General features: G+C 43.5%; 2 protein-coding genes across 6 annotated transcripts in view; one reads left to right on the top strand and one right to left on the bottom strand.

The window, feature by feature from the left end:
- Nucleotides 1-14,432, top strand: part of uhmk1 (U2AF homology motif (UHM) kinase 1) — a 140,862-nt gene extending 126,430 nt beyond the window's left edge. For both annotated transcript variants that reach the window (XM_041208016.1, XM_041208014.1), the window contains exon 9: nucleotides 14,193-14,432. In XM_041208016.1, coding sequence (XP_041063950.1) covers nucleotides 14,193-14,230 — 38 coding nt within the window. In that variant the 3' untranslated portion in view covers nucleotides 14,231-14,432. The remainder of the gene's footprint in view (nucleotides 1-14,192) is intronic.
- The window catches only part of nos1apa (nitric oxide synthase 1 (neuronal) adaptor protein a), a 441,188-nt gene that overhangs the window by 31,991 nt on the left and 394,296 nt on the right, over nucleotides 1-14,901 (bottom strand). For 2 of the 4 annotated variants that reach the window (XM_041208009.1, XM_041208010.1), the window contains 2 exons: nucleotides 12,174-12,339; nucleotides 8,626-8,775 (listed from right to left, as the gene is read on the bottom strand). In XM_041208009.1, coding sequence (XP_041063943.1) covers nucleotides 8,626-8,775; nucleotides 12,174-12,339 — 316 coding nt within the window. Of the gene's footprint in view, nucleotides 1-8,309; nucleotides 8,776-12,173; nucleotides 12,340-14,901 lie in introns of those variants that run through there. The other 2 variants (XM_041208011.1, XM_041208012.1) reach the window with 1 other exon arrangement.

Below are 14,901 nucleotides of genomic sequence, written 5' to 3'. Positions count from 1 at the left end.
GGGTGGGGAGGGGATTGCTGTGGGGGGGAGCAGGGAGTTACTAAGGAAAATGCTTCTCCTGTTCATCTGCTGTAACTCCAGTGGAAAAGGCATGGAGAGATGGTGAAAACAGGTTTACCATGGCAGGATTTTGTTTCCAGAAAGATTGTCAAAAGGATTTACATATTATCTGCATTGAGTATCTTGTCAAACATTTTAAAATTATTATTTATTTGCCCTCACACTTCTTTCATTGCATCATAGCCAAAGGTTTTCTCTAGCAACTGGCTTGGGGGGGGCGGGTGGTGGTGGGGGGGACACACCCACTGTCAGTGGAAACATCTGTCCTGTATGGCTACAAGTACAGTGACCAGGGTCAATACTGTGGTTTCAAACTATTCCGTAGGGGGATTTTCTTATGGTAGCCGGAACCAAATTCTGCAGCTGCTGAATCACAGTGCAGAAGAGGCCCTTCGGCCCATCGAGTCTGCACCGACACATGAGAAACACCTGACCTACCTACCTAATCCCATTTACCAGCACTTGGCCCATAGCCTTGAATGTTATGAGGTGCCAAGTGCTCATCCAGGTACTTTTTAAAGGATGTGAGGCAACCCACCTCCACCACCCTCCCAGGCAGCGCATTCCAGACCCTCACCACCCTCTGGGTGAAAACGTATTTCCTCACATCCCCCCTAAACCTCCTGCCCCTCACCTTGAACTTATGTTCCCTCGTGACTGACCCTTCAACTAAGGGGAACAGCTGCTCCCTATCCACCCTGTCCATGCCCCTCATAATCTTGTACACCTCGATCAGGTCGCCCCTCAATCTTTTCTGCTCCAACAAAAACAACCCAAGTCTTTCCAACCTCTCTTCATAACTTAAATGTTTCATCCCAGACAACATCCTGGTGAATCTCCTCTGCACCCTCTCCAGCACAATCACATTCTTCCTTAATGTGGCGACCAGAACTGCACACAGTACTCCAGCTGTGTCCTCACCAAGGTTCTATACAACTCCAACATGACCTCCCTACTTTTGTAATCTGTGCCACAATTGATAAAGGCAAGTGTCCCATATGCCTTTTTCGCCACCCCACTAACATGCCCCTCCGCCTTCAGGGATCTATGGACACACACGCCAAGGTCCCTTTGTTCCTCAGAACTTCCTAGTGCCATGCCGTTCATTGAATACTTCCTTGTCAAATTACTCCTTCCAAAGTGTATCACCTCACACTTTTCAGGGTTAAATTCCATCTGCCACTTACCTACCCATTTGGCCATCCCGTCTATATCTAGCCCAAGACACTCAACCTCACTATTAACCACCCGGCCAATCTTTGTGTCATCCGCAAACTTACTAACCCTACCTCCCACATAGTCATCTATGTTGTTTATATAAATGACAAATAATAGGGGACCGAGCACAGATCCCTGTGGTACGCCACTGGACACTGGCTTCCAGTCACTAAAGCATCCTTCTGTCATCACCCTGCAACTAAGCCAATTTTGAATCCACCTAATCAAATTACCCTGTATCCCATGTGCATTTGCCTTCTTTATAAGTCTCCCATGTGGGATCTTGTCAAAGGCTTTGCTGAAATCTATATAAACTACACCAACTGCACTACCCTCATCTACACACCTGGTCACCCCCTCAAAACATTCAATCAAATTTGTTAGGCATGACCTCCCTCTGAAAAAGCCATGCTGACTATCCCTGATCAAACCTTGCCTCTCCAAGTGGAGATAGATTCTCTCCTTCAGAATTTTCTCCAATAGTTTCCCTACCACTGATGTGAGACTCACTGACCTGTAGTTCCCTGGCTTATCTCTACAGCCCTTCTTAAATAGCGGAACCACATTAGCTGTTCTCCAGTCCTCTGGCACCTCCCCCGTGGCCAGAGAGGAATTAAAGATTTGGGTCAGAGCCCCTGCGATCTCCTCCCAAGCCTCCCTCAGCAATCTGGGACACAAATCATCTGGACCTGGAGATTTGTCCATTTTTAAGGCTGCCAACACCTCCAATACCTTGTCACTCCCTATATCAATTTGCTCAAGAACCTCGCAGTCTCTCTCCCCGAGTTCGATACCTTCATTCTCAATCTCTTGGGTGAAGATGGACATGAAGCATTCATTCAATACTCTACCGATGTCCTCTGGCTCCACCCATAGATTGCCCCCTTGGTCCCTAATGGGCCCTACTCTTTCCCTGATTATCCTCTTCCCATTGATATACTTATAGAATATCTTGGGATTTTCCCTACTTTTACCAGCCAGAGCTTTCTCATATCCCCTCTTTGCTCTCCTAATTGCTTTTTTAAGCTCCACCCTGCACTGTCTATACTCCACTAATGCCTCTGCTGATTTGCTTCCCTTGTACCTGCTAAAAGCCTCTCTTTTCCTTCTCATCGTAACCTGAATATCTCTGGTCATCCATGGTTCTCTGGGCTTGTTACCCCTTCCTATCACCCCAGAGGGAACAGGTTGAGCCTGTACCCTCCCCATTTCCTTTTTGAACACCTCCCACTGTTCCTCTGTAGCTTTCCCCACAGGTTCCCAGTCTACCTTGGCCAGATCATGCCTTATTTTACTAAAATCCACCCTCCCCCAATCCAAAACAATTTTTTGGAACTTGTCGATTTCTTTGACCGTAACAAACTTAGATAGGAGCAAGGAGCACAGGCCCAAAAGGGGCCACAAATAAACAAGTGAGCGAGAAGTAATAGAGTCAGGACCGTATGGCAAAAAAAAACATCAGGTGCAAAGTAAGCTTAGGTTACACAGGCTTGGTTGGCCAAGGCAAAGCAACACATGGCCCAAACAATCGTCGAGAAAAATGTATAGACCAACAGTCCACCTCCTCCCCCAGAGCAGCTGACTGTCACTTCAATCATTAAGAGGTCTTGTTGTCACCAGCCTGAGTGGAAGATACGACTGTGACCAGGATTTTCTGGTCCCACCAGCGGCGGGCATCATCGAGGGCAGGATCTGAAAATTTGGAGACCAGCCAAAAGTCAATTTACGTGAACGTGTATTCCTGGCATCTGCTCTAGAGTTGCCATTCCCCAATTGAACCTATGGTCCAGGTTCTTTTACCAAAATTTACCCTGATTTAGTGCTCTGTATTTAGCCTTGCTATACTGTTTACTGCCTAATATAGATTACTATATCGTTCGATATTCTGGATTCTGTAGTTTAAGACTGTGGATTCTGCAGTGTGAGATTGTGGATCCTGCAGTGTGAGATTGTGCATTCTACATTGTGAGATTGTGAATTCTGAAGTGTGAGATTGTGGATTCTACAATGTGAGATTGTGAATTCTGCAGTGTGAGATTGTGGATTTGAGAGTTTGAGATTGTGGATTCTGCAGTGAGAGATTGTGGATTCTGCAGATTGAGATTGTGGATTCTGCAGATTGAGATTGTGGATTCTGTAGTGTGATATTGTGGTTCCACAGATATTGTGGATTCTGCAATGTGAGATTACAGATTCTGCAGTGTGAAATTATGGATCGCGGGGTGTGAGATTATGGCTTCTGCAGTGTGAGATTGTGGATTGTGCAGAGTGAGATTGTGGATTGTGCAGAGTGAGAATGTGGATTCTGCAGTCTGAGATTGCGAGTTCTGTAGAGTGAGATTGTGGATTCTGCAGTCTGAGATTGTGAATTCTGTAGAGTGAGAATGTGGATTCTGCAATCTGAGATTGTGAATTCAGGATCTGAAAATTTGGAGACCAGCCAAAAGTCAATTTATGTGAACATGTATTCCTGGCATCTGCTCTAGAGTTGCCATTCCCTAATTGAACCTATGGTGAGAATGTGGATTCTGCAGAGTGAGATTGTGGATTCTGCAGTCTGAGATTGTGAATTCTGTAGAGTGAGAATGTGGATTCTGCAATCTGAGATTGTGGATTGTGCAGAGTGAAAATGTGGATTCTGCAGTCTGAGACTGTGAATCCTGTAGAATGAGATTGTGCATTCTGCAGTCTTAGATTGTGAATTCTGTAGAGTGAGATTGTGGATTCTGCAGTCTGAGACTGTGAATTCTGTAGAGTGAGATTGTGGATTCTGCAGTCTGAGAATGTGGATTGTGCAGAGTGAAAATGTGGATTCTGCAGTCTGAGATTGTGAATTCTGTAGAGTGAGATTGTGGATTCTGCAGTCTGAGAATGTTATTACTGAAAAACAACTTTGATACTATAGCACCTCATCATACCAAGATTCCGAAAGCATATTCCACAGCAAAATGCTTTTTGAAGTGTAGTAACTGTTATACTATCATGTATATTATATAATATAGTAATCTATATTAGGCAGTAAACAGTATAGCAAGGCTAAATACGGAGCACTAAATCAGGGTAAATTTTGGTAAAAGAACCTGGACCATAGGTTCAATTGGGGAATGGCAACTCTAGAGCAGATGCCAGGAATACATGTTCACGTTAATTGACTTTTGGCTGGTCTCCAAATTTTCAGATCCTGCCCACGATGATGCCCGCCGCTGGTGGGACCAGAAAATCCTGGTCACAGTCGAATCTTCCACTCAGGCTGGTGACAACAAGACCTCTTAACGATTGAAGTGACAGTCAGCTGCTCTGGGGGAGGAGGTGGACTGTTGGTCTATACATTTTTCTCGATGATTGTTTGGGCCATGTGTTGTCTTGCCTTGGCCAACCAAGCCAACTTAAGTTCACTTTGCACCCGATGTATTTTTTTTTGCCATACGGTCCTGACTTTATTACTTCTCGCTCCCTTGTTTATTTGTGCTCCTTGCTCCCATCTAAGATATCTTTCATCTCCTCCCACTTGAGGAAGCTTTCCCCTCCTTGGATTCCTACCCTATCGCATCACTATACCTCCTCACTCCTTCTCCCCTGCTGCCATGGCGGAACTAACTGACCCTAGTCTACGCTTGGTGGCTCGCTCGAGATTGTGGGTCTGGCTAATCACTTGCCAATATCAGTAACACCAACAGCCCCATTGTCTTCTTGCACTGACATTCTCCCCCTACATGCCCTTAGTACCCCCTACATGCCCTGAGTGCCCCTTGCACACCCTGAGTACCACCCAGACATGACCTGAGTGCCTCCTACATGCCCTGAGTGCCCCCTACATGACCTGAGTGCCACCCCTACATGCCCTGAGTGCCCCCTACATGACCTGAGTGCCACCCCTACATGCCCTGAGTGCCCCCTACATGACCTGAGTGCCCCCTACATGCCCTGAGCACCACCCTGATGAGTCTCCTTCAGCTCTTACTCACCCTGCCCACTATGGCCCACCACCCTAGCTGCCACAAACCCCCCAACCCACCCCGCAGCCTGAGTCTACTGACAGATTATCACTGCTCTCCTTGCATTTCCCTTCCGAGTGTCTGATTACTCATTGTGGTTGCTCATGTTGACATCCTGCCTCATGGGTGTTGACCACTTGTCCCTTAAAACAAACTTTGGGTACCGTATGAATTTTCTTCTGCTGGCAGCCCATCCTCATGTCCAAAAGTATCACAGCCAAAAGAGGAAAGTTTTCCAGATGCTTTCTTACTAGTTTATGTACAATTCATGAGGAACAAACAACAGCCCCTAGAGGAATCATCTATTAAGTCAATATAACAATTGACATTCAGAATAAAATATTTATTTCCCCTACCACTTGGATAGATTTATGACACTAGAGCGTATTTTGGGTTTCGAGTAATTTGAAGCAGGACATGGTAAATACTGCAGCAGGCTTGGGAGGGAGATGTGACTTAATATCAATGGTACCCAAAGCTTTCCACCACAGGACTTTTCCTCACCTCACATCTGGGTTATTGTAGACTAATTAATAGTGCTTGATTCCTATGATGAGTCAACAGCTCCAATATCATTCCATCAAGCCATGATTAGGATGGTAGAAGATTATTTAGGTAGATCTTAGTGTTTCGCTGTCTGGAAATTCCTATATTGCCATCCATTCATTCCCAATACTACAGGCAGTTAACACAACATATTCACTCCCCTAGCTGCCCAAACTGGATCTCAGCATTTAACGTGAGTGTTTGGTCTGTCGCTTGACGCTCAGCAATAATATTCTACATGGGGGGGGCAATAGGAGACCAAGATCAATCTTTGCTCGGATGCGCCACCGTGTGGTCTGAAAGGGAGCTGACTGCAATTGGTGGACTTGTTAGTGAGCTCAAAACCACAACCTCCAGCTATAGCAGTTTGAAGAGAGCATCTCATCGCACTGCTTCAATTTGTCTTCTCATTTTTGAAATGCATCATCATACTGGAATATTCAGCGCAGACTATAAATAAAATGGTCATAAAAATGCAATCAAGACTAGAATAATAGATAAGGTGATTAGGCAGTAATATGAAATCAAGGAGATTTATATAATGCCAGAAACCAAAAAGGTAGAGTTGGGAGTGATTTGCAAGCAGAAACTGACTCCTGATATTAAACTGTCACCCAAAAATCCCTTGCTGATATTGGTTCTAGCTAGAATTTATTTTCAGTTTTATGCGAGATTTTATTCTGCTGCTCCAGATGCCATGCATTGATTTAATCCACATTAAAAAAATCCCCAAAGCCCCCAGATGCTTGAAATATGAAACATCACTGGTAGCAGCGATGCTTGAACAAGATGATTAACCCTGGAGCAGCAACCCATTCAAGAAATTTTGAACTCTCCGTGTCACCTCTTTCTAAAAAAAATTTTATTTGAGATACAGTAATTATGAAAATCCTCTAATATTCCTTAATAAACTTTTGAAATGTTAGTCATAAAATATCTAATCGCCATATTAAATATACACTTAAATAATGTGCTATATAAAACCAAGACTGCTTCCCTGCTTGCCTCCTCTCCCCAGTCTATTCCTTCCATAATTATTTCCGATTATCAACAGCCCTTATTTTATTTCACCCTTTATCTTGCATCAGCTTTGTTTTACACCGTTTTGCTGATAGACTGAAAACTAGTTCCAAAGTCTATTATTTCACTAGGTTGAAGGGAGATGAATGAAGGCTGTCTGCATCCTGTCAGTTGAATGACAAGTCAAAATTCTCATCCATTTTGAGCTGACATTGCTGACTCCCAAAGCACGCAAAGCATTTGGCAAAATAACTTCCCACTATCCATCTGGGAGACTGTCGTGTGATCAATGGGAGGTCATTAGTCCAACCAGTGACAGCTGAATACAAAGAATTTCATCCCAGTCTATTATAAACCAACGTTTGACACTGTTTCAGATTGGAGGATGATTTCCTCCCTCTTCCCCCATCCAACAATTGTGTGGAAGAGGACAGATTTATCAATTCATTTATCAACACACTGAAACTTCACTGCACTGGTTACATGTGACGCTATCACAGAATAAGCAATTCTTCTGGGTCTTCACCTGCCAAGAGCAATGATAATTCAAGCTCTCATTAAATCAATAGCTGATTTTTTTGTAAGGAGGTCTGCTCCCACGAGTGGCTAATCTTCCTTTGTGGGAATCACATGGCAACTTTTTGATGACATCAAATGATAACGTTTGATGCTCGTAGTGTAGCCAAAACGAAAATAAAAAGATTTGCCAAACGCTTTTCTCAAAGACAGGGACCTAAATGAATAAAGAATCTACCTAAAGCTAAAAGCAATGTAGTGAACCTGTTGCCTCGACATTTTGGAAGTATGCAGGACATTTCTGTGCTGTAAAGTGCTTTTGAAAAAATACTTGTAATTTGATATGAGACAGATCTGGATTTATGGGTGCATCATCTTTGCAAGCTGTCAAATTCCCACCTGCATTGTTTTGGAAATAGTGCTTGTAGTAATTAGCTTTCAGAGAGATGTACAATCTAGAGCTACAAAAGCTTTCAAATCTCTGCCATTAGTGTTCAAGAGACCCTCAGGGTTATTCTCAAGGTGACTATGACAAGTGAACAAGCATCAGGTACAGGCTCCCCACTCTTCTCGGTTGCTAACCAACAAAATATACTATTGGCAACTAAAGTGCTGGTGTGGCCAGCAGATAGGATGTAATGTTGGCTTTTTCAGCGATTGTGACTTCAATACACAAGTGACCACTTTACTGACAATTCAAAGGTTTCAGTATAAAGAGGCAATACCTACATTGATCTGATTCACTAATTGTTTATAATTGTATCTGCAGCCTTCTTCAGGTATTTCTAAGCTTCTACCATTTCTCAAAGTTTAAAGAATATGATGATGCTTCAATTTCTTTTATTAAACTTAGGAAACTAGATATTTAACGATGCAAAATACAGATTGATTTTAAACAGATTGCTTTACCGTCACTTTAAATCAACAGGATTACATCAGGACATGTGACAGCTCTGTCTGATTGACCACTGGAAAGTGCGTCATATTTAAATTTCTTTCATAGATAGAACCAGTAGCTTTTACACTGCAATTTCATCATCAAGACAATCCCCCATATCCTGTCTCTTGAGCACATTCATTAACCGAACTGACTCTTCATTCACCCAGCAGTCCCTTTCCTCACTCTCGTCCGTATTAGACTCATATTCGGACGCTATTCCTGACTCTCGGAATTTGATCAGCTCCAGGCTTCCCATGAATTCTTCACGGGACCTCTTTTCATTGTGTAGGAAGTGGAAGCACTCCAGTTTTACTAGACAGTCATCCATACCTAGCGGACTTCCCAGAGGAAGAGGGAGGTCCGATCCGTCACATAGCGGCGGGAGGCAGATGTCCTCAGGTTTGGGTGTTGTGGGGTCGCACAGCACTGGTGGCACAGTCGATCGGTAGGTGATTTCCAACAAACTGTCCTGCGAGCCTGCTAGAAAAACAAGGAAAAGAGAGACTACGTCATGGCGGCTGCTCACAACGACCCCTTAGCTTGAAGTCTCGGTTCCCACGGCCAGCTTTTCAGTGAGGGTTGGAGAAGGGTTATGGGGCGGGGAGTAAAGGGGCAACCCAATGGAATGCAGCCAGCTTGAATTTGGAAACTATCGTTGGCGCTAAGACTTATCTCACTCATTCTTTCACCAGGGGCTGTAATAAAGACCTGGTGATGTTCAATGCTTTGTTTGTAAAAGTTAGTTAGAGACAACTGCCTACTTAAAAAGATCTACAAACTTGAGGAAGTATGGACACTAGGGGCAGAAATTTGCGCTGAGTGGGTGGGCGAGTGTCCTGATGTCACCGTGCACATGCGCGATATTTCAGTTGGCGGGCACGTGTGGGAGTCAGCAGCGTGCCCGCCAACAATTAACAGGCCTATTAAGGCCACTAAAGTTATAACTGAAGGAAATTTTTCACTGCCCGTCCAACCTTACAGTTGGCGGGCAGGCGAAAAGGCCAAGCGGCCTTTGGATTTTTTAGGAAACCTCATCCATGGGCGGGATGAGGTTTCCAACAGCAATTAAAAATTAAATTAAAATTTTAAAATTTCATTCATAACATGTCCCTGCTCATGAGGGGACATGTTTTTAACGTTGCTAAGTTTTTTATTTCTGATTTTTAAAAACCTTCACCTCAGGGAGCTTTCATTGTGCGCGGACGCTTGAACTTCCACGTTTACCCTCCTCCCACCCCCCACCCCGGCAGCGCGTGCTTCATGCTGGCTGCCCCTTTAATTGGCCAGACAGCGGGAAATCAATGTCAGGGCCCGACTGCGGACAACGGTTAGCTTTGCAACCACTCCCGGGCCCGACAGACAAGGTAAATATCCAGCCTATGTTTGGGTAAGTGTCTAAAGGAAGAGTTAGACCATCAGAATATCTTTGAAAACTGTTACAGAGAAAGATTCTGATAAAAGATCATCAGCTTGAAAAGTTATTTGTTTCTCTCTCTATAGGACCTGCTGAGCGTCTCCAACATCTTCTGCTCTTTCCAAAGAATGATTAATTTCAATTTCTTTATCTTTTCCCCTGTTTTTTGGAATATTTTATTATAAACAAAGTGTGCTACCGACTTCATGAGATCAGATACCAGGACAGGACTTGTGAGACTTTGCTACTAATATATTCTAGGCCCCAAGTGCAGGATGCAGTACCAGGGCTCCAATATTGTTGCCTATCTCCAACCAACAATCGTATCTGGAAGAGTCTCAAAACCTATGCTCAACCAAGTCCAACATAAGCATCAAATAGGTTGAACAGTTGCAGAAATGTCCCTTCTTAATTCATTCTGGGGATATGGACATTGCAGGCAAGGATGGCATTTATTGCCCATCCCTATTTGCTTTTCAGAACATGGTGGTTGAACTGCTACAGTCTGTGAAGTGAAAGTGCTCCCACGATGCTTTTGGGTAACCAGTTCCAGGACTTTGACCCAGAGACACTGAAGGAATCCAAAGGGCCTCAGTAACAAGATCACTTCAGTTGTACCTGGCCTTAGTTCTGTTCCATGATACTGGGGCTCAAAACTACTCAAAGCTACTGCTTGATGCTATCTTAGCACAACTTTTCCAACAGAAAATCATCACACAACAGTAGATAGAGATAGCAAGACAAATGGAAGCAGTCAAAGTGAATTCTATCTGCATATAAAGGGTTTTTTTTTTTAAAGAGAGATATTAATCAGTAGACATTCTCTAAAGCTTCACAAGTCCCACAAAAAAACAGTTCAGTCCTTAATGGTTGCCATTAACAAGTATGCAGATACAGCAAGTGGTTGGGAAGGCAAATGGAATATTAACATTTATAGGAAGGGGGATGGAATATAAAAGTAGGGAAATTTTACTGCAGCTGTACAGGACCTCGGTGAGACCACCACACCTGGAGTACTGTGTACAGTTTTGGTCTCCTTATTTGAAAAAAGATGTAACTGCCTTAGAAGCAGTTCAGGGAAGATTCACTTGACTCATTCCTAGGATGAGGGGCTTATCATATGAAGAAAGGTTGAACAAGTTGGGCCTATACCCATTGGGGTTTAGAGGTGATCTTATTGAAACATATAAGGTCTTGAGGGGACTTGATAGGTTGGATACCCAAAGGATGTTTCCTCTTGTGGTGGAGACTAAAACTAGGGGGGCATAGTTTAAAAATATGAGGTCTACCTTTTAAGACAGCAATAAGGAGATTTTTTTTTCTTTTAGGGGGTCATTAATCTGTATACTTCTCTTCCCCAGAAAGTAGGGAAGACTGGGTCATTGAGTTTATTCAAGGCTGAGTTACATAGATTTTTAATAGAGAAGTGAATCAAGGGGCATTGGCAGGGTTGGGGTGGGGGTGACAGAAAGGAAAGTGAAGCCATATCCACAACCAGATTAGTCATGATCATATTGAATGGTGGAGCAGGCTCAAAGTGCTGAATAGCCCATTTCTGCTCCTATGTTCCTACATTCACAGATATTAGAATATGGAGAAGCTATAAGGTAACATATTGTATAAAGTGAAATAGAACTGTACATTGATAATCAGACCTTAATAAATATAAAACTAATGCAATTCCATCACAATAAATGTATTCCTTTACAAAGGACAAGGAGTATTTACCTTGGCATTCTTTGAGGACGATGGCAGTAATCCTGCAGAATAATGAAAACCCACAACACATTTACAGGTGCAGTGTCTCAAAACCTGCAGCTTCAGGACAAAGGTCGTGCCGGATTTCCGACCTTGCCAGATTTTGGGTTGTGCGGTTTGGGCCGTGGGCAATTTTGGCCAAGCCGGGTTGGGTGGGGTCAAGGGTCGCTCAGAGAGAGAGGGATCAGATCAGTGCAGAAAGCGTCAAGGGGATAATGTGCCACCCCGTGGCAATTATGTAACATCGGGCTGAACTGCCCAGTTCTTCTTTTATTTCATTCAATTAATATTGACGCACGGCACATTCTAAAAATGTCGGGTTTTCAGACGACTCTGGTTTTTGGACAGACCGGATTTGGGACACTGTACCTATGCAGGCTTTAAAAAGGTAAACATTTCTCCCAGCTCAGAAATGTTTATGATCCCATGGATTCTCACAGCATTACAAATGCGCAATGCAATTGAAGTGCACGTGAGGCTGAAAACATTGCAAAGCTTCTGAGGACTTAAGTGCTCAAAGGATCAATTATAAACTTGCGTTCTGCTAAATAAACAGAACTTGCACGAGCTCTTGGCACCAGACACTCCCGAAGAGCTGCAGTTTAATCATTTTCTTATGTCAGTCGGCTGCTAATAACACTGCACCAGCTGCTGGAGCTGGGAGGTTTGTTGTGGACTGGGTAAAAAGTTACTGGTATTTCCTTACTTGAACTGTGGCCAGATAGTTTGAGCTCCAACTCCTGCACTTGCTTCACGAGCAGCGATATGTGTTTGAGCAGATCCTTGTTCTGGAGCAGTAGCTGATGGACATGAGCCTGGGCCTCAATCCGAGCTGCAGCTTCTGCTGCCAACTGATCCTTCAGTAAATGGACCTGTCCCAGCACAAAAAGGACAGAATTAGGCCGGGCATTTCAGACCAACTGTAGTCGGAGTAGTTATCCTTAACAATAAGTGCCGCAAAGTCTGCAGGTCACAATTGTTCACTGCCAGTAGCAACTTACTTAAATCTAGAACTTGCACTTTTCACTCACATTTAACTGATCTGAGCTATTACAACATTCAAATCTAATCTGAGACGATATGTAGAAGGAGCTACTTTATATCTAGGAATGTGACATTCTGACTTCAATACATCTGACCATGTGACCTCTGCAAATGTTAATGCACGTCAAGGGGATATATAAATTTCGATACGACTCCCGAACGAGCCATAATAGGGGCCTGCCCCTCACCATCAGGAATGCTTCAATCAATCTAGCTGACAGGAACACACTGCATCTATGACATTCTATTCGGAAATAATAACTCTTTATTAAGAGTCTGATTATTAAGCAACATTGGTTTGTGGTTTCCAAAGCTTTGAATCATTACATTCAGTTCTTATGCCCAATCCTTTCCATATCATTTGCTGATTTCTTTTCCTGTCCAATATCCCCGTTTCGCCTTTATCACCTCCTTGGCTGCGTACCTCCTGCAGCTCCCTGCGATTTCACCTCTCCCTATGGGGCAGGAGCAATGCTCTCATTTAGCATCTTCTTTTTGTCTGTTCTCATGATGTGGGCAATGATAGAATGCCTGCTTTTTTTACCCGTTCCTAGTTGTTCAACCCCTGAATGGTCCTAACGCTCCCTCAATGGGTTTGTATATATTCCAGGTTTGGGATGGCTTGTGTCTTGGAGGTGATGGTGTTTCCACAACTTGCACTAGTCCATCCCGATTTAGGTCAGGGCTATGTAAAAGCTGCCACAGCATTATTTCAAAGACAAGCAGGGGAGTTTCCCCCACCGTCCTGGCTGATAACTATCACTCGATGTACATCATTAAAATATAGGCTATCTGGTCATTATCTTATTGCACTTTGTGAGAGCTTGGTATGTGCAAACTTGCTGCTGCTTTTCTTATTCTACAACAGTGGATTAGCTTCCAAAACACAATATTGTAAGCAATTTGGGATTTCCTGAGGAACAATATAAACGTGAACTTTCTCTTTTCTTTCTTGCTTTACTATTTAAAAAATTGTCCAGAAGCTCGATGACAGAGTACGATCAGTCAGGCTTCTGCACCAAACCAATACCCATTGAGCCCTGCTCAAGAGGGTGGGTGTGCAGATTGGATTCAGCAGTGATATCTCTCGACGTTCACCCATGAAGAATGGGTGTGTGGGTGGCTAACGTGCAAATGCATCCCAGTAGAAGTGAACATCCTCGGGAGAGGAGGGGAGAAAAAGGGGCACAATTGGGAAAGAAAAGAGTTAAACACTCCCCCCTCCATGTATCATAGCCTTGCTGCCTATTTTTTTTATATATCCATATCGGAACTGATTACGTTCCTTTAACCTTTCATCATAGTTCATTAATTTAAAATGCCAACGCTAATATATTTGCCTCAAACAGTAGATTTTTGCTGCTGGACGGTTCACCAATCAAATACAGCAATTATCCTACAGCAAACATGATAATTAACTACTTGTTTCAGTCAGTTAATAACTAATCCTTTTAATATATCCATGCAGCTTTCTATTAATGCTAAGGATATTAGAGTCTATTGCATGCCACATGTTCACAGTAGTTTCACACAGAATTTATCGGAGCTACTAAACAGTGAGGGATGGGTGGGGGTGGGGCGGAGGGGTGGTGGCGGTGCATGCTAGAGAGTGTTAATAGCTTCTGTATTAGTCTGTCATGTGTCTGGTGACCGTATTGACCATGTGTTTTTTCCCCTCTAGCTCAGAACCTTACACTTGGCCGAATTCCCAGCCATTGAACAGGGATCCTCGCAGAATATACTCAACCATGTTCACAGCTCCGGTGACTTTTGCTCTGAGCACTAAGAACATATGGAATACAACAAATAGCCAAGCTTATTCAGTAGCAGCAAGCATTTTATCTTTTGCTTTCTTTGGCTGATTCTGGAGAAAGCATTCAAATTAAATGCATGTGTTTGTGGTTCCAAGGTCAATAAAAATCTCCATTACAGCAACACTGCCATGCTATGGCCACAAATATCATTGGCATATGCAGCAATGAATTCTCTTTGAACTATCCATGCAAACTGCACTATAGTAGGCCAGAAGATACCATTTCCAATTTGGCATCATTAACACCCATTGACTCATTATAGTGTGACAAGAGTTACTTTCTAATTAGTGAAAATATTGAAAAGTGGGTGACGTCTGTATTATTCTACGGCCAGGATTTTTCGCTTGGCATGGGGGGGGGGCATCTGACACGTTCAAGCGTAAAATACTGCGCGATGACATTGGGTGAGCGTCCCAATGTCATTGCGCACTCGTGCGATATTTCAGTCCGTGGGCGCACGCGGGTAGTTGGCAGCGCGTCCGCCAACAATTAAGGCCCTTAATTAATTGAGTACAATTTTTCGCTGCTTGTCCAACTGTTCAGTTGGCGGGTGGGCGAAAAAGCCAAGCAGCCTTT

This window comes from Carcharodon carcharias, chromosome 16 (genome assembly GCF_017639515.1).
Source record: "Carcharodon carcharias isolate sCarCar2 chromosome 16, sCarCar2.pri, whole genome shotgun sequence".
NCBI classification, from domain to species: domain Eukaryota; kingdom Metazoa; phylum Chordata; class Chondrichthyes; order Lamniformes; family Lamnidae; genus Carcharodon; species Carcharodon carcharias.
This window is presented reverse-complemented; position numbering and strand designations above follow the sequence as displayed.